The sequence below is a fragment of the Camelus dromedarius genome, chromosome 7 (genome assembly GCF_036321535.1).
Source record: "Camelus dromedarius isolate mCamDro1 chromosome 7, mCamDro1.pat, whole genome shotgun sequence".
Taxonomy (NCBI): Eukaryota; Metazoa; Chordata; class Mammalia; order Artiodactyla; family Camelidae; genus Camelus; species Camelus dromedarius.
In genome coordinates, this window is record NC_087442.1 from 38,971,038 (window position 1) to 38,991,605 (window position 20,568).

General features: G+C 36.9%; 1 protein-coding gene across 8 annotated transcripts in view; it reads right to left on the minus strand.

The window, feature by feature from the left end:
• Positions 1-15,469, minus strand: part of BBS9 (Bardet-Biedl syndrome 9) — a 383,745-nt gene extending 368,276 nt beyond the window's left edge. For 3 of the 8 annotated variants that reach the window (XM_064487458.1, XM_064487457.1, XM_010988074.3), the window contains exons 1-3: positions 14,948-15,230; positions 14,762-14,839; positions 3,375-3,497 (exon numbers count right to left, since the gene is read on the minus strand). In XM_064487458.1, the coding sequence (XP_064343528.1) occupies positions 3,375-3,486 (112 nt within the window). In that variant the 5' untranslated portion in view covers positions 3,487-3,497; positions 14,762-14,839; positions 14,948-15,230. Of the gene's footprint in view, positions 1-2,080; positions 2,144-3,374; positions 3,498-11,632; positions 11,751-14,761; positions 15,231-15,271 lie in introns of those variants that run through there. The other 5 variants (XM_064487456.1, XM_064487451.1, XM_064487452.1 and 2 more) reach the window with 4 other exon arrangements.
• Positions 15,470-20,568: the final 5,099 nt, after the last annotated feature.

Consider the following 20,568-nt stretch of genomic DNA (forward strand, 5'->3'; position numbering starts at 1 on the left):
TCTCCTTTCCAATACCCAGAGACCAATGGAAATAGTTTGCTTTCACCTGACAGGAGCAGAAGTATACCTTTACATGTACTACCACAATCCGATCTGCAGGAAGCAGGACTACCTCATCATCTCATAAGGACTGAATGGGGCTGAAAGAAATATGTGTGAAACCCAGGAGGCCCCAAGGGTCCTTCCCTGTACTGTCTGGATCAGGGGTAAATGCAACTACTATAATCCTTTTCGGGAAAGCATCAGTGTTCTAGATCCCTCAGGAGTGAAGGCCTAGACCACTTCTCTGGTTGCTTCATCTCCACTCAAGACCAAGAGATCTAACCAAACAGAAGGCTAGTCAAAGAAAAAAAAAGGACAGCACAGTCACACAGCCAAGTGACCAAGTTGCAAAACAGAAAGCAGTAGCTCTCAACATGACTTCTTCAAGGTACCATATAATTTTTTCTACTTCTTCATTTTAATTTCTAAATTTTTTCCTTCTCTTCTTCTTTTCCTCATCTATTATAATAGGTTGTGAACATGGATTGTACATACCAATTATTCTAGAGGGAACAGAACACTGGGACATGATCATGACTGAATGAAGAAGTGAAAAGGATACAGCTCAGAGATCCTGGACTTAAAGATCCAGGGCTCCCTGAAAGTGCTTCTGAAGCAGTTATCTCCCATTGCAGATGGGAAATAATATGTGTAATTGATGTTGTACAAGGGATAGTTGCCCCATGTGAGGTATAAATGCTGAGAAGCTGAAAGATAAATGTTGTAACTATTTTTTAGTCTGCCTTCTATGTTTTTTACTTTAATTCTTGTAATAAACTCTCCCTCCAGGCCATGGGTTGACATGTAATCTAAGCTGGACCATTCAGATCCTCTCAAAATTAACAAGGAATCCTTCTTTTATGAATCAAGTCAGCTTCACCTAAAGAAATTTTAAAGTGCCTAATATCACCCTTTTACTCTCTGATCACCTCAAAGAAAGTAAGCTCAACTGCATTATTGTCTCAAATTTCTACCCTGACCTGCAAACTTCTCTTCATGTATATCCATTCTTACCTTCTTGCCTTCTGTCACAGTGAAAAAAAATTCTCACACCTGTTTAAGGTTAACCCTTCCATCTGACCTGATACCATCTCTGACTGTCTTCTCTGGATCTCTCCCTGCCCTATCAATTATATCCCCTACATGACACACTAAATTTTTCCCAATTCTCTTTACCCTACATTATCCCCAGCAATCATCCTCCCTTCTTCCCTTTACAGCTGTTTGTTTAAAGGGCCATAAACATTCAGTCTTCCCCAACTCTCACTCCTATACTCTGCAAATCTAGATTTGGTTACCATTGTGTCCACTCATCCACCCTCACCAAGGACATTAATGAATCACTTGCTGCAAAATGGTATGGAAACTTATCAGTCTTCATGTCACTAAATCTTGCCTTCCAAGTACCAGCTCAACTGCATCTCTGCCTGCCCTTCTCAGAATCTATTACTGACTACCTTTCCGAAAACTCCTCCCTTAATGCTCATATTCTCCAGCTTATGGTCCTAAGATTCCTTCCCTCTTATTCCATCTTCTCTCCCTGTGCACTTTCACCCATTCCCGGAGCTTCAGACACAACCAGAACACTGCTCAGTCCCAAATCTCTACCTGAATTCTGCCTACCAGTCATTTCTATCTCAAGCAAAGCATGTCCAAAACTGCTCTCACTAACCTTCCACTGCATAATATAAACAGTAATAACTCTTTTTTTATTTTGTTTTGTTTATTTTATTATTATTTATTTTATTATTTTATTAATTTTATTTTTTGTTATTTTATTTTATTTTATGTGTGTGTGTGTTAATGGAGGTACTGGGGATTGAAACCAGGACCATGTGCATGCTAAGCAGGCACTCTACCAGTGAACTATACTTCCCCCTCCAACAGTAATAACTCTTAAATTTTAGTGTGCCATCATTCAACTTTGGAACTTGTCAAAAATGCACATACCTCAGCCCCCATTCAACCCACCCTAAAGAATATGATCTTAGAGGATCTTAAACATCTGAGATAGAAAATCTTCATATATAATAATCACCTCGGGATATTATGATACAGGTGGTCCAGGCTTTGAGAAATAACGATCGGTGTTTTTTTTTTCCTATGTGGAACATACACATAAAGAACAATTTTTGTATAGCATGCTTGAGAAAACAGAGGAAGCTGCTCACAGATGGCTGCAAATTGGGGAGAAGCAACATCTCAGCATATTGGTAACCCACTGGTGGCACCCCAGGGAGGACCTCTAATAGAAATGGTAAGTGAACAGTATATTTTGTTCAAATAACCGGTAAGTATAATTTCCAATCAAGTTGAGCTTTAAATAGTTTGGGCAGAGGTGGGTTTGAAATTGTTTCTCTCTGGCAGGTATTTCTGTGGTATGACTCTTCTATGCTGATAATCTTTGAACTGCTCAGGACACCCTCTGACTAGGCCTACCCATCTCCTATTGGTAGGAAGGCAGGGCCCAGATTTTCCTTAGAAACAGTTCAGTAGGTGCTCAGAAGAGGTTAGTACCTCCCACTCTTCTTTGCCAATATAATTTTCTCCTTTCACCTTGTTCCCCAAATTCCAATGTTTTCATTATAGGCAAGAGAAATAGAATAAATAAAAATGTAAAGGGACAATATTTATATACAATGAACAACAAAAAGTTATAATAAGTTCTCTTTTTAAAAGACCAGTGACTATCTGAGTTACCAAAAAAGCTCAGAATTATAAATTGTTAAAACCAAACACAAATTTCAAACAGCAATTATACAGAACAAAAATGTTTTATAGACCACTTAATATATGAAAATGCAAAGAAGAGAAAATACTATAAGAATAAAATAGAATGTTGTATCTAGTATCAAAATATAAAAATGAAAGCAATGATTTAACAATTGTTTTCTATAAACAAACAGAGCTAGCATAATTTCTCCATTTTGGTAAGCAGCTTCCTAGATTCAATTTCAAAAGAATATAACTTCTCTTGCAAATAATTTCTACAAAAAAATTTTCAAACTTCAAAATATTTTACCAGCTCTACCCTACAAAATCTAATTTTGCAAAAATGAAAACAAACTAAATGATGCCTTATAATATTCTTCTGAGTTGAAATAAATATGACAGAATCAACACAAACCAGAAAAACACAAACAACAAAACAGAAGAACTATATTTATCAGCCTGCTATCTAAATACTACTTATAAGAAAAACTACCTTCAAAACTAGGGCATAATTGTGACAGTTCACCTAAGTTCTATAAAATACACATTTAAAAAAGAAGTTGTTTTTATTTCATCCCTATAAAGCTTTGCTCCAAGATGAAAGGTCGTAAGTTGTTTACCTTGTCCATTTCCAGTATTGTCAACATCAGCCAAACACAAACAGCCTTGATCAAATTCTTCTTTTTCTCCCAGAACAGCAGACCACCAATCACGGGCTTTAAATAAAGACATTTTCTTTCACTCTAAAAAGAAAGCATTAATTTACCATAAAAATCCACTTCACACCATGATTTACAAATAAATTCTTAAAGCATACATAGCAAACTAAACCTGGACAACTTTGAGGAAAAACATTGTATTCAGCTCTAATTTTTTGTATTTTGTGGACATATGTGAAACCACAAATCCAAGTGGGTGGAAGCATCAATCAGATATTTTGCAATGTCACTGAAAAGTCATGCTGAGAAATTTCACATTTATGTTGGGCCAATTCTCTCTTCTGGGACATTTAGTAAACAACTACACAAAGTAATGAAAAAGTATTCTTTGGAAGATCAAGATTCAAACCAGCACTAGTTAGCACATAATTCCTTAACAAAATACCTAATTTCCCTTCAGTTTGGTCATTAGAAAGACTGCAGAATCTCCTGTCACAATGAGTTGCTGAGAAGAGCAAGTGAGACCAAATACATCAACCAACTAACACTGGAGGGGATACATTACTGGCACTCAAAAAACATTCACTCCGTTTTCCCTTTCTAATTGTAGAAAGGAAGATGGAAGAGGGATATTCATACCAAAAAGAACCAGGAAAACTGGGTTGTAAGTCTGTTTATACCACTAATTACCTGTGTATCAGGCAACCCACACAACCTCTCTGTGCTTTAATTCCTCATCTAAAATGAGGATATACCAGCCATACCACTGACTTACTGAGGTGGTGGATATGAAACTCAGTAGGATCTTCTGAATTACAGTACAAACATCACATACCCTGGGAGTCTATGAGAGCTCACTTATCTAACTTTAAATGGGGCTTTCTTCCCTGCTACAATGATTTAAATGATAGTCAGGATATGCAGTCAATTCTTCTTATTCAAAGAAGCTCTGTTCTATAAGGTAGCAAATGTTGAATTAGCAAATACTGAAGCATTGCTCCTAGGGGAAATACAGGGTTAGGGTCCTGCAAGCCTCTAATCACAAAATTTTCATCAATCAATACATAACTTTGTGTTTTGTATGTTTCTGTTTAAAGGTACTTTATTTAATATACTATCCATTCAATAACACTGAATTCAATAGCCAACAACACTATAATGCATATTTGAAGGAAGCTTATCTATTACAGGTATTTTCTCCATAAGGCACATCAAAACCTTCTTGCACTTAAGAACATTAGACACCACTTTAGTATTATTTTGGGGTACCATTTTAAACAGCAAAATCACACACAGACACACACACATACACACAAAACCCAAACCAGACAGATGTGGAAAACGTGTCACTAAACAGATTACGAAAGAATCCTTGTTTATAGTATAAGAGCTGAAACAAGAAGGCAAGAAGACAGAGTCGCTGGGTTTGACATCAGCTGGGAATGTGTGTATCAAGTAACTCAAATTTTTTGCCACTGTGTGCATGACCATAAATGAACTCAAAAGCACCATGAATACTGATTTCAGCGTTACAAATAAATTTTGGTGAGTGGGAAAACTCACAAATATGGAATATGCAAATAATGAGGATCATCGTACTTTTTAAATATGCAGATCAATCTGCTTCTTAAAGTGGGCCTTCCACACAGGCTAATCATAGAAACCAAGGCCACTTGTTTCCATAAAGTTGGCCAAGAAATTAGTTGACAATAATGTGCTGGTGAAAAGTGCAGACTCTGGAGGCAGTCAGTTTAAGTTTGAATCCCTGCTGCATCACATACTAACTATGTAACCAGAGGCAGGTTCCTGAAAGTTACTGAACCTCTCTATACTTTGGCTTCCTTCTCTATAAAATAAAGGTAAGAATGCTATTGTCAGGATTAAACAAAAATACAGTAGAATCAACCTATAAAATGGGAGAAAATATTTGCAAATCATATATCTGATAAAGGGTTCAGATACAGAATACATAAAGAACTGGTATAACTCAACAACAACAAAATTTAAATGGGCAAGGACTTGAATAGATATTTTTCCAAATAAAATATACAAATGGACAACAAGCATATGAAACAATACTCAACATCACTAACTATTAGAAAAATGCAAATTAAAACCACAGTTAGATACGACCATACACCCATTAGGATGGCTACTACCAAAAACAACAATAATAGTAAGTCAGTAACAATGTGGAGTAACTGGAATCCTTGTGCACTGTTGGTGGGAATGTAAAATGGTGCGGCCGTTATGGAAACAGTATGATTCCTCAAAAAATTTTTTAAATTTAGAAATTACCATATGATGTAGCAATTCCACTTCTGGGTATAGCAAATCCACTTCCATTTGCAATTCTTTGGAGTGTATTTTTGAAAATATCTCAGAAAGGTATTTGTACACCCATGCTCATAGCAGCATTATGCACAACAGCCTTTAAAAGGTAGAAACAACCCAAGTGTCCATTGCCAGATGAGTGGATAAACAAAATGTGTTTTATATATATACTATGGAATATTATCAGCCTTAAAAAGGAAGGAAACTCTAACACATGTCACAACATGGATAAATCTTCAGAACATTATGCTAAGTGAAATAAGCCAGTAACAAAGACAAATACTGCATGATTCCACTTATATGAGGTGTCTAGAATAGTCAAAGTCATACACAGAGGGCAAAATGGTTGTTTCCAGGGTTGGGGTAAGAGGGAAATGGGAAGTTTTTGTTTAATGGGTATAGAGTTTTAGTGTTTTTTTAACATTTTTTTATTGAGTTATAGTCATTTTACAATGTTGTGTCAAATTCCAGTATAGACCACAATTTTTCAGTTATACATGAACATACATATATTCATTGTCACATTCTTTTTTGCTGTGAGCTACCACAAGACCTTGTATATATTTCCCTGTGCTATACAGTATAATCTTGTTTATCTATTCTACATTTTGAAATACCAGTCTATCCCTTCCCACCCTAGAGTTTTAGTTTTTCAAGATGAAGAGTTTTGGAGATTGGTTGCCCAAAAGTATGAATGTACAACATTACTGAACTGTACACTTAAAAAATGACTAAGATGTAGGGGAGGGTATAGCTCAGTGGTAGAGTACGTGCTTACCATGCATAAGGTCCTGGGTTAAATCCTCAGTACCTCCATTAAAAAATAAATAAATAAAACCTAATTACCAGTTCCCTCCAAAAAAAGGTGCCAAAAAAAAAAAAAGGCACCAAAAAAAAAATAAGCTAAGATGGTGATTTTTATTTTAGAAATGTTCTACCACAATTAGAAATAAAAAAATGAAAACTTTAAATTTAAAAAAAGTAGTATCAGCCCAATACTTGACACATAATAAGCACTCAATAAATGTTAGCCATTGCTATGATTTGTACTGTTTTTAAGGTTTGGGTTTTTTTTAACCTACACTGAAGGAAAAAACCAAATGTCCTTCAATGTATGACTTGTTAAACAAACTATGGTACAACTATACCATGGAGTAAAACTCAGTAATTTTTAAAAATGAAGCAATAACAACTAAGGTGGATCTCAAGGGCACTATGCTAAGTTAAAAAAAAAAACCCAATCCCAAAAAGTCACATTTTAAGTAATTCCAATTCTATACCATTTTCAAAATTACAAAATTACTGATGGAGAACAGATCAGTGGTTACCAGGGTGTGACTTTAAGGGGTTAGCACAAAGGAATTTCTTTGGGATGATGAAAAAGTTCTGTAACCTGACTTTGGCAGTAGTTTCATAGGACAAATTCCATTTCTTAGAACTATATTCTTATAAAAATGTGTATGTAATGTAAAACCTGATAAAATCAAAATAAGACCTTTAGTTTATAGTACTGTAGCAATGTCAATTTTATGGTTTTGATAACTGTACTTATCAATTATCAAAAAACACTACTTTTCATATAAAGAAGAAGCTATACAACTTTGGACTACCAAAGAGCTTTCATATGTTGTATGTAAGTAAGAGGTACACTGCAACTTCTATGTGAGCATAAAATTATTTCAAAGTGACAAGTTGAAAGAAACAGGGCCTTATTGTTGCCTGTAAATCTAACATGGACAGCTTAATAAGGGACAGACATTATCTTTTCCCAAACTCCAATTCTAAAAAAAAAAGGAAGCAAACAATGAGGGGGAAAAAAAAAGAAAACTCCATCCAAGACCCTCTCTTTATGCTAAAAAAGAAAGCAGTTAGAAAAACTCAAGGTGTTGATGGAGGTCTAGAAAAATTATATAGCAGGTAAATAAACTTATGAGTTTCAACATATGTAGGAGAGTTTCTGAAAAACATGTGCATCACCTGTTATTAATAATGGCACTATATAACCATACAAATTGCCAGATGACTAAACTTCAAATCTCACAGCAAGTATTGAAAAAATGTAATAAATACTTCTATTATATTTTTACTGGACTTTTTTGAGAGAGAAATAACAGTACTTAATAAGTGCTATATATTCTTATTATGTACTCCAGATACATTGGAAAATTGTAATATGCCATACTATTGGACTACCACAATGAAGACACATCATTCTCTTGCAGCCCAGAGCAGAATATTACCCAAATTCAATACCATTCAAAGATTCACTAGGAGGACTCACAGCACTCAGTATATAGTCATCATCATGGCTATGATTTATTACTAAAAAAGACACAAAGCAGCAGGGAGAGGATATAGCTCAGTAGTAGAGTGTATGCTTAGCATGCCCAAGTTTCCAGGTTCAATTCTCAGTCCCTCCATTAAAAAATTAATAATTAAACCTAATTATCTCCACACACACCCCCCAAAAAAAGGACACAAAGCATAATCAGGAAAGGGCCGCTGATACATCATAAAGAATGAAGACTTGGGAAAAAAAAAAAAAGAATGAAAACTTGGGAACACAAGTCTTGGCTATAGCCAAAGACAGAAATCAATAGGCTAACTAACAAGTAAGTGATCCTTTGCACAATCTATATCAGCCAGTTCAAAAGGAGTCTGGAGGAAAGTAAACAGGAAGAGGGGAGATCTGCCCAACATCCAAAGGGGTCTCCTTTCACCTCATGCAGAAAAAGAGAAAATCTCATGGGCCCTTCCTAGAGAACATAGTAAATACCCAAGTAATGGTGAAAGAGAAGAGCTTTTTTCCATCAGTCCTATTGAATGATATATTTAAAATAAAAATGCTTAGATTACTGATCACAAGAGACAAACCTGTATATTCAAACAAATATAAACACACATAACTGCATCAGATGAAAATAGCTATTATGTAAAAATGGCCTTAAAAAACCTTTTTTAGTGAACAGACTTTTTCAGCTTGTTAGAATAAAGGGGGGAACCTCCAATATGGACACCTATCTCTCCAACATTGTGTGTAAATAGAAATGTTCTACATCAAGCACTAATTTCTCATTAATTTCCATCATAAAACTGAGTATCTATTCCTATCAACAAAATAATTCAGGCAACATTTAGTTCCTTCCTGTTTCTCCCGCTCTATCAATTTCTCCTTAGTCACCCACCACTTCATTAGCTTCTAAAAACTCTCCTTTCCTAGATTGTTTAGCTCTTTGCTAAGTCCCTGGATCAGCAGGTCAGCATCACCCAAGAGCCTGTTACAAATGCAGAATCTCAACCCCATACCAAACAATATCCCCAAGTGATTCACATGCACCTTAAAGTTTGAAAAGCAATGGCTGAACTGACACCTTATAGCCTAAATGGATGTTTTCTTATAGCAATGCTCTACTTCCCTTCATTTTTTCCTTTCCAAAGCTTGAAAAAGAGACTCACTTTTCAAATCAAAGAGCTTCAGCAGCTAGAAGATACCTATTAATCAGCTTCTCATTCTGTAGGTTATATGACTCCCCTAAATAGCACAGCTGATGGCAGAAACTCGCTTCTGCATATCCTCTCCCTGGTCTCTAGATCCGTGTCTTCTTAGGCTGTCACTGCCTGCAATTTACTATCTAAAAAATTGAAAAAGTATGGATCAGTAGAGGGATTTTTTTTTTGTTTTGCTTTGTTTCAATTTTTAAAAGGTGAGAGGGTGGTTGCTAATTTTAAGCCTAGATCCAACAAATGGCTCTTCCTAACAAAACCACAGCTACTTGAATTATTTCAGACCAACTGACTTTCATACCACAGCAAAACATAAGTTAATACATAGCAGAATCGCATAAATTCCATTACATCAAAATTCTGCATATTGATTCCCCCATGATCCAAGTGATAACATGTACCACTATGGACAGTATATTATTGAATAAGGACTTACATCTTTAAAACATTAATAAACAATGGGAAAACCAACAATTTGGGCTGACAGTCAGCAGTAATGCGCTTTCCAGTGCCTTTCTCTCCAATAGAAGCAGAGGAAGGTGCACTGCCACTCCTAAGAAATTAAGAAACCACAAACCTTCACCTGTGCTTAATTTGCATACTATGAATTACCTTTTCTAAAAATTGGTGTATTTTTAAATGACAGCTTAGGCTACAGGACAACAGATTTCAAAAGGGGGTTTCTAGTTTGGCTTCAAAGATGGATTTGACAGCAAGTCTGGACAACTTCAGGTTGCTAGATATCCCTGTTTATTTGCAAAAAAAAAAAAGAAAAGAAAAGCTTAATCCTTCGGCTCTAACAAATAAAACACACCCACAAAAAAACTTCTCTTTGAACACAGTAGTTGTGTTCCTAAGAAACTTGTATATGATAACCTTTTTACTTGCTTTTAAATATAAGTCTTATAGACACTAGAGCACCTTGATATCTAATGGAAATCAGATCAAATCTTTTCAGAACATAAGTATGTCTCCATAAAATCATACGCTATGCAATTTAAAGTTTCAGAGATGAAAGTTCTACTTTCAGCATGCCATTTGAGAAGCTCCATGAACCCACTACCCAGTGAAATTGTCAAAATTATTTTTAAAAACAACCCTTTAAAGTCTCTGGAAATTGTCCTAGGAGCATACACAAATAAACATTAAAAATCTGAAACGCAGTAAGACTAAGTAATATTTAAACTACTTTAAACTAGAGTAAGAACAGTAAGAGTCTGTAGTATTTAAACCAAGACTCATTCCTCTCCACACTCCTCGCTCAACAAGATGGAAACTGCACTCCAGACTGGTACAGCCAAGAACAGAGGTACCCTCTCCCCACAGCTCCTAGTCAGAGAAATACTTTCCAGCAAGGGCAGGACACCAGCATTACTCATCTTGCTCCAAGCCATCTGCTGCTGACTAAATAAGAAATAGTCATTCTTGTGTACATATGATTTAACTTAAGTTTTATGCTAACTAGAAAAGCCTGTCTTATAGCCTGTCAAATAGGCATTGTACATCTGCTTGACCATTAAAGAAAAGAGTACATTTTTTAAAAATCAAAATAGAGTAACTGTGGTACAGGCATTCAAAATGGAGCCAGATGGCCACTGTGGATGTGGTCTCAGACATGTTCCTACATCAATGAGAACTTGAATTTTTGAATTGTATCAAACTCAAGGACATGAACAGTTGTTTTCAAACAATATCTGCCAGCAGCTACTAGCTGCAAATTTATACTGTCAAGGTCTCTCCTCGTAGCTATGCATCCATTTCAGATCCCAACCAATCCTTGCTTAACAAGCATCCTTACTTCTTGGCAGCTCCAATCCTAATTCTTGACAAACAGCTCATGTAACTTTGTGGGTTTTGACTACATAAGCCTCCCCCATTTTGTAGTCTGGAGGAACACAATTCAAGTGCTTCTTTAATCTGTATCTCCTGGGCTACAGTCCTTAACTTGGCCTGAATAAAACTCTCTTCTATCCCTTTCTAAAGAATGTTCATTGATTATTTGGCATTCCTCAAACACTTAAACATAGAGTGATCATATGATCCAGCAATTCCACTACAAGGTATCTACCCAAGAGAGATAAAAACGTAAGTCCTCATAAAAACATATACAGGAATGCTCATAGTAGCATTACTCATAATATCCAAAAGGCGGAAATGCCCCAGATATCAATCAATTGATGAATATATAAACATAAAGATGCATGTGCATGGAATGGAATATTAATCAGTGATAAAAAGGAATGAAGCACTGATACATGCTACAACATGGATGAACCCTGAAAACATGATAAATCACAAAAGATCATATAGTATATGATTCCATTTATAAAAAATGTATAGAATATGCAAATCCATAGAGACAGAAAGTAAATTAGTGGTACCTTAGGTCTGGTGAGAAGGAGAGGGCAAGAAAGTTACAGATGAAGGATGCAAGGTTTCTTTCTGAGGTGGTAAAAATATTCTAAAATTGACCGTGGTATAACTTACGGTTGTACATATCTGTGAACAGACCAAAAAAAGCATTGAATTGTATACATTAAATGGGTGAATTGCATGGTATGTTAATTATATTTCAATAAAGCTGTTTTTTTAAGTAAATAGTGATGGACACATGGGGGGACACACAGATACATATTATTTATGCTTTGTTTATGTTTTAAATTTCCCATAATAAAAAATAATAAAATAAAGTTTCACTTTTTTTTAAGTAGGATACACCTGTATTTTGGCCACAGTTACCACTTTATCAGAAGAACAAAAGGTTGGCAAATTAAATTCAGAAGATTAGCAAAACAAATTAAACCCTTTCTCCTGGAAGGACATCCCACCGCACTGAGAGAAAGAAAAATTAACCATAAATAAGACTTAAATAAAATGCTAATTCACTTTCCACTTTCAAAAAGATACCGGCCTTGACTTTAACATATCAAGGTAAGCAGCGGGATGGTGGAGATCAGTTACTGGCAGGTTAGAAAGAAGAAAAGGAACATGGCAATACGGCATATTTTAGTCATGAAACCTGGCTTTTCTGTTACAAAAACAAATAAAATGTATTCCAAACAACAAAAAATTAAATACATATAAATTGATTTTAATTAGATTTAGTTAACTGTCTTCAACAAAAATAAGAAAAGAAGAACTTGCATTTTATCCCCTATTCATTCATTATTGATTTCCAGCTCCTTAATGATTTGGTTTTTTAATAAATATAAAACAAAAAAACAAATATCAGGTTTTCCATAGATATCATCTCCCTCCACTGGAAAAGAAAATAATAGCTAACATTTACTAATCATTTACTAAGGTCCCAGGAACTATCCTCAGTCCTTTGCAAGTATTCTATTTTACTCTTCATAACAAAACTACAAAGTAAATCAAAGATACTATTTTTCAGGCATCCCTGAACACAGAGAGGTTAAGAAACCTACCCAAGTCATCACAACTAAGTGGTGAAAGAAGCACCCAACACCAGGCTGCCTACTCCAGAACCTTAAATAAATGCAGCTACCTCACGAAAATCAAAAAGCTATAATTCTCTTAATATTAAGTCTAATAATTGCAAACTCAAACTTCAGGAAAGTATCTCATGCATTTAATTAAATTTTTTAAGAATGATTAGAAAACAACAGTTTGAAGGTTTTAACAGGTGCATATCTATAAATAGCCACAAAAGATTGATTTCTTATGCCTTATTAGAATAAGTAAGAGATTATCTCTTTATCCCCTAAATTCTAGAAATTCTCTTCCACACTTACCACTTTCTTTTTTGTTTTAATACTTATACACATATTATCTTCCAAACCAAGTTTACTCAGATTTAATTTTCATTTAAGATGTGAATGTTTTAACACTTCAATTGGCCTAGTCCTAAAATATGGAAGGATGACTAGAAGAATGGCTATAGCAGTGATAACCCAAAGAATCCTGTAGGAGGAACATGTAGGTTAGATGAAAGATTCTGGAATTAGATTCTGACATTGTTTTTCATTTTGGGGGCTTTGCTTTCTCCATGCCATGCTAGTGCCACCTCAAATTTTGGAATGTAGGGTTCAGATCTTCTAGTCCAAGAAAGATGACAAATGCATATAAACTTAGAAGGGCAATGTTGAAGACTGTATTATAAGGGCTCAGTGTCGGAACTTTCAATAAAAGCCACAGAAGACAAACGAGCACAGGAGACGAAGTTAGGCAGACCTGGGTTCCCTCTCTGACTCCACACACCAGCAATGTGAACTTAGACAAGTCCCTCATCCTCTAGACTCCCAGCTGTCCTGGGAGGTGGGAGGATAAAATGGCATAACACATGTTAACTACTTAGCCCAACGCCCAACCCATAGGGAGCACTCAAATGTCAGATAAATGTCAGTAGTAACCTAGTAGTAGTAATAGCAGTAGTGGTGGTAGTGGTTGTGGTATGTTGTGAGCAAGATAAAATTACGAATGTCAATCTGACCTTCTGGAATGAAGATTTAAATTGGACAGTCAAAGGATGATAGTAATCTTTCATCAAAATGTTAATCAGTAGGGATGTTTTATAATAACTTCATGTGTTTCAATAACTGAGAAATATTTGAAAGTCTTTATTCTGAGGGATAAGACTTGCTATATACATCAAATGGTGTAAAACTTTAAAAATACTATATACCATTGATACTGGGTATTTTTCCCTTCAAAGAATGTTTCCATTAAGAAGGTGTATCATAAACGTAAGTGTGTAGTTGTAATTTAAGGACAATTACACATAATTACACAAAATGAAAAATTCCTTAAACTTTCATAAATAACTTGTAAATCACTTGCAAGATTTAAAAACTTTTCTTATATTCTTCTAAATAACGGTTCAGTCTATTCACACACACACAAAAAAAAGACTCAACAATTATTCTCTCTACATATTTATAACAAGTTACAAAATCTCTCCCTCTCTGAATGTTGGCGGACTTTAGATAAAACCCTTAGTTTTCCCTCCACAACTTTAAGTTGTGGATGTCTGTGATATGATTTCATTTTTAAAGTAAAAATGAGATGGAAAAAAACCTTCAGGAAATTGGAGTCAACTGCAGGACTGGCTCGGGGTAGGGAGATGCTAATAAAATCACCTCAGTTCACTTAAAGTGCTGTGGTCTGCAATGCAGAGGGAGAAGGAGAAGCAATAATCCTATTGCAAGAAGGAATTACGGGTATTAGTACATGCATCCTACTTCAGTCATAGGCTGGGAACTGCTTTGACCATTAGCTCACCAGACCTGTTGAAGTGTCACGGGAGAAGAGTGCTGGGCACCACGAGACATTCCTCAAAAAATTCTCATCACTCTTTCTCACACACACACACGTTGCTCTGTTAGTTGTGTTTTTGTTTTGCTTTGTTTTGAATGCAAGCATCCTTCCTAAGAAATCTATCGCCCTATATCCCCCGAAACATGGTATCAGAGAATCAGCCTTGACCACAAAATAAAACACAGAAAGGGCATTCATACACCCAATGTTTCATTCCAGACATACTTTCCTACCTGCTGCCGACTCGGGAGGGTCCTGCCCCACCTTTCTTTGAACTCCCTTTCCTCAGGACGTCTGACGAGGTCCCAGAGCTGTAAAGAGAGCAAGAACGGAGGGTGCAGAGAAAAGCAACCCTTAATATTCCCTCTGGTTCTCCTGCTCCAACGTATTCCACGTCCCAGGAAAAGAGAGCGCCTCACCAGGTAGCACCACCAGCTCCACAGAGTTAGAGCGATCCCACCAAGAAGCTCCCCTGCATCCACACTATCACCCCCGGAGACAAGCGGGGAAAACGGCATCAATTCTTTGGAAGAGACCAGGTAGGCGAGAACAGCGGAAAGTCCTGATGCTCACAGAGGAGGAAATTATAAAGGAAGCGGTGAGTGGGATTTAGCAGAAAAGGGACAGCAGCAACGGAAAGGACACCTCCTCACTCCTGACTAACTCCAAGCCATCTTCGCCTTGTTGTCATAGCGCTTTACAACGAAGGCTACTGCGCAGGTCAGACAGCTAAGCCCCGGTACCTTCTGGGAGTTGTAGTCCTGAGTCTCTGAGGAGAGTGGAAGGTTGAGAATTTTTTCTTACTGGGCCACGGTTAGAATCAAATTTCTACTGGGAGGGGCTGGAATGAACCCCTGCCGGTCATCATTAGCACAGAGATAGATAAAGAAATAATACAATCCCCCTCTTTTGTTCTTGGACGGTTCCTTGGACGCAGTCTCTGAAGAAGACCCGCCTCTCCCCTCCGCAGCAGACTCAAGCCACGCCCCTCCCATCTCTTTCCCGCGTTCCCGTCTCTCGTCGCTCGTAGACGGGACTTTCCGCGGGGGCGGGGCTCTTCCGGGGCGGGGCTTCCGAGGCCTGCAGCCAGCCACCCGGCTACCGCTTTTTTCCGAACCCGCAGGCTCGAGAGACCGTCCACGGATCCAGCAGCTGCCGCGAGGTTGGGCGCGGTAGCGAGCGCCACCTTGTGCGCCCTGGCGGCGGGGGTGGTGCTGGCCCAGTCTTTTTTCACCTCGCAGAGGAAAACGGGCCAGAAGACCAAGATCATCAAGATGGTGAGGCATTTGGAGTTTCCAGGTGTTTATTTTTTTCTTGTAGGAAAAATGCTGCTTAGAAGTTACTTGTACGTGTCTCCTGATTACGTGTGTTAATTATTCTCTTTAGCATATACCTTGGAATGGATTTTCTGGTGTATAGTATACAAATGTTCAACTTTACAATTAAACAAAATAATAATGACATTTTCAAAACATTTATTTCATCTTTGCTTACAGATTCACCGTAGGTATAATACTCTTGTCAGTCACCAACCTCGAAATTTTGTTTTGTTTTTTTCACTGGATTTTAGCTTAGGCTTTAGATTTTCTGTTTTTCAACACCAATTCACATTCCCACTAGAAAAATGAAGTTCTAAATTATTACATTTCTTAAAGACAAAACAAGTTGATAAAAATCATCAATAGTACTAATTTTTAATACTTTGATATTATTAAACCATCACAGCATTGGTTGTAAAAAAAATTTTAATGTCAGTTACTTAGATTGCCAATAATAAGAGCTTAGGAAAATTATGATAAAATGCTATTCCACCATTAAAATTCAAATTATTGAAGCGTTTTGACTTGAAAAAAAATGATCATAGGTGAAAAAAAAAGTCTTTAAAAATACCATTTGGTATCATGTTTATAAAGAAAAAATATGGAAAAATATTGGAAGGAATTTTTGCAAAAATATTAACAGTAGCTATTTATTAATGGGCCTAGTAGTCATTTAATTTTTCCTTTGCTTTTTCAATGTTTTCAATATTTATTCAATGGCCATGTATTACCTTTGTAATTGGAATTAAAGTTTTTAAAATAATTGAGTGATAGAATAAAATACTGTCTGCAAATAATTATATGAAAATTACCTTGAATTACTAATTTTTTACACCTAAAATTTAACTTTATTTTAAAATATGAGGAACAAATATAGCATAAGTTTAAACTTAATAAAAATCAAGTGATGAGTCCATGGTACCATTTGAAATATTTCACAGCTTGAAAAGTAAGAAAGATTTTTTTGGATTCCAGTATCATACAGTATTTGTCTTTCTCTGTCTGACTTATTTCATTTAGCAAAATGCCCTCCAAGTCCACTCATGTTCTTGCAAATGGCAAAATTTTCATTCCTTTTTATGGTTGAGTAGTATTCCATTGTGTGTGTGTTTGTGTGTGTGTATCTTCTTTATCCATTCATTTGTTGATGGACACTTGGGTTGCTTCCATATCTTTTTTTTAACTGAGTTATAGTCAGCTTACAATGTTGTGTTGAATTACTAATTTTTATTTAAACCTTCTAAGAAATGTAACTGCTTAATTAAAAATAAATAATAAATAAAAACCTCCTTGTGACAGAGGAAGCTTCTGAAAGCTTGAGATAGCCATTTGGCTGGTCATTCCCATCCCCACTGTCCCACCAGACACATGAGTGAAGCCATCCTAGATCAACCAACCCCAGCAGAGTCCCCAGCTAACTGCAGAGATCAGTTAAGCCAGTCCAGACCACAACTGCCCATCCAACCCATTTTATTTTTTTTTAACTCATACCTATTAGACACATAAAGGACTATACCGATCATCAAGGCTATTTATTTATTGATCCACATATTCAATATCTATAATATGTGCCATGCACTATGCTAAGCATGTTAGAACATTTAGTATTAACAGCACTGATCTTAGTCATTTTTTGCCTTAACTAATTGGACAAAATAAGTTTGGAAAGAAGTAATACCTTAGCCTATTTATGTGTGATGCCCTCTGATATTTCTACTTTCTATTCTTTTCTGTTTTATTTCATTGTTTAAAATATTGCTGGCAATTTCCTAAGTTGATTTCACAATCCTTTAACCCTTGACCCAGTCTGAAAAACATGACTGTAAAGCTTATCATTCCAAATAAATATTTGTGCAACGAATGAATGTCATTCATATAGGCAGATTTGGCACAGCAAGAGCTATAGAATATGGTATCAAGAGACATGTGTTTAAAATTCAAATTTGATAATGACTCTTCCCTACTTTATTTTCTTCATTACCTTCCTACCACACTTGGCATTGAGATTCAGGTTCTACATAGGGTCTGCAAAATTCTGGATAACCTCGTCTGGTTTGCCTCTCCAGCTTCATCTCACGACTGTCCCTTGCTCCCCAGGCTCCAGCTACACACTGGCCTTCACAGAGCTAATCATAATTGAAATTTTAATATGTGAGTAATTATTGGTTCAACATTTTTCCTACATAAGCTTCGTGAAGGCAAAGACCTGCTTGTTCCCTGCACTTAGAATGTCATTCACATAGCAGATTTCATTTAGTGTTTGATGAATGAATAAATAAATGACTAGATGGATGAATGACTGAATGTTTGAGTTTTTACTGGCTCTTTTATCCACCTCTAAACCTTGCAGCTTCTGCCTCTCCCCAGACGACTTAATGATGCATTTTAGATACATCTAAGTGGCTCACACCAACCAAATTAGGCCAGAATTGTTCCTCCCTTCCTGGGGAGGCTTTGTTTCTGGCCAAGCTTGCATGCCTGATGCCACCCACTCTTAGTGGGTGGGTTCTTGCTCAGGAGGCTGCATACAATAAGGATCCAGAAGGACCCACCTCAAGCATGTGGAATCACGCCAGTAGCTAGAGCTATCACACAGCTGAGACCAGGGACTCCACTGTCCAGAGCTGAGCTGTTAAAGCACCCAGTATCCTCACCTCTCCACTTATGATAACTCTAGGAGGTTACTCAAAGTGTTAAAAAGGAAACCAGAAATCAGACATTGTTTGTGACAGAATTCTTAATCACAAACAACAGAATCCACTCTAGCTGTTTTAAATATAAAGTAGCTAATTTTAAGGGAATCAGGTAGTTCACTGTGCCTCTGAGAGACCCAGAAAACCAGACTTGGACCTTCACAACCGGGAACACTGTGGCCAAGGCAGAGTGGCCAGAAGAAACATGCAGCCAGACTGGGCTGCCACCACCAGGATCCTATGATATGAGGAATGGACACAGGTAAACCTTGCTGCACTGCCCAGAAGAACCAGACACCTCTGACTGACATCAAATGAAAGCGCTCCAGTCAGAACTGCTAAATCAAGGCCCTTGGGAGTTCCTGATACACAGAAACTGCCGAGAGAAAAGTGCTCATTATTTCTTTCCAGTAGGTTTGGAGTGGTTTGTTTTGAAGGAGCAATTGTCCTGAGACCTCAAAGAAGTGTCAGGCTTTGGGGCTATATAGCCAAGGGGCAGACCCAGAACAATGGTGCCCCCTGCAGCTCCTGGGTAGCTAGAGAACTTTCCTCACATCTCTTATTTCCTTTCTCTTTAATTTTAACACTTACCATTGGTAAACCGACATGGAAAAATATGGAATCTCACTAAGAATGTCACTGGTTGAGAATAGAATCAGAAACTGGGACTTGGCTAGTCTTAAAGCTTATTTCCATTGAGATGGGGCCAAGTCTGATTGATCTTACCCCTTTCTTCTATTACAGAGCTTGGATTTCTACAGGACAATGATGGAAAACACTGCCTTATTGCTTTTCCTTGGCTCTCTTCTAGATTCTGTAGACCAACTTGTATCTGTAACACGATCACATTACATTTTCTTTATTTGTAAATCACACCTTCCAGAGACTATATCCTTCTTGACTGGATTTGGATGTCTTATAAGGCATTGTACAGGCCATTTATTGGCCCAGGTAATTTCCATGAATGGCTAGATTATACATAACGTGCAGCAGTTCTTACTGGCTTCATTTTTAGAGGAAAAGGTCATTTTTTCTTTATTTTTTTAAAGCAGTTTTAAAAGTTTTGGGGAGCTAATTAGATTTATTTATTTATTCATTTACTTATTTACTTAAGTAGAGATACTGGGGATTGAACCCAGGACCTCGTGCATGCTAAGCACACGCCTTATCACTTAAGCTATACACCCTCCCCAAAAGGTCGTTTTCCAGTTCCAGAACATATGTCAGTATAATTTCATATATCCTTGCATAGCCTCTGTTTGTGTTTTCTTGAATAAATTTGAATGAGCTTTTCATTTCTGTTGGGTATTAATCATTTGAATATTTGAGGCAAGTATTTCCCTTATGCTGTTACTTTTACTTCCTTTATTTCTTCGATTCTTTTCCATTATTTCAGTTTATTCCATTATTTCAATGCTAAAAATTTTTCTTTCATTATTTCAAAGCTGAAAAAATTATATATCAGACACAGTTTCAAAGCACAACATAGCTAAGCACCTAACACTTTTTCATTGACCTAGTTCTGTTTCCTGGGACATGTCACTTAACTCTCTGGGCCTTCTCTTATATGTAAAGTAAGGGTAATACATATGGCTAGTAATAGCACTTAACAGTGATTTTAAAAATTAAATCAACTCCTGTTAAGGGCTTAGCTTAACGACCACATAAGAAGTGCACAGTGTTTATTAGCTTTTCATTGCCAGCACCCAAACCTTATCTGAATACAGTATACTACACTGTATACATCGCATGGATCACATGCTCTGGAAAACTGGAGAATTTCTATGGAGAGTCTTGCCTTCTTCCAAAACAGTAGGAGTCCTACTAACATGTAAGGAGCAATTCCTGTGTGCCTAGCCACTAGGGGAATACGAATGTGTCTTGCACAGGTTTCCTGGACTTCAGGAGTGGAGATCGCGAGAGGAGGCCCAGCCACAGGCAGAAAGGGCTTGGGCTCCCTCCACAGCGGCCTCAGCTCCCGGCCGCCGCCAGAGGGCACGCTCCTACCTCCGGCACCTGTCGGCCTAA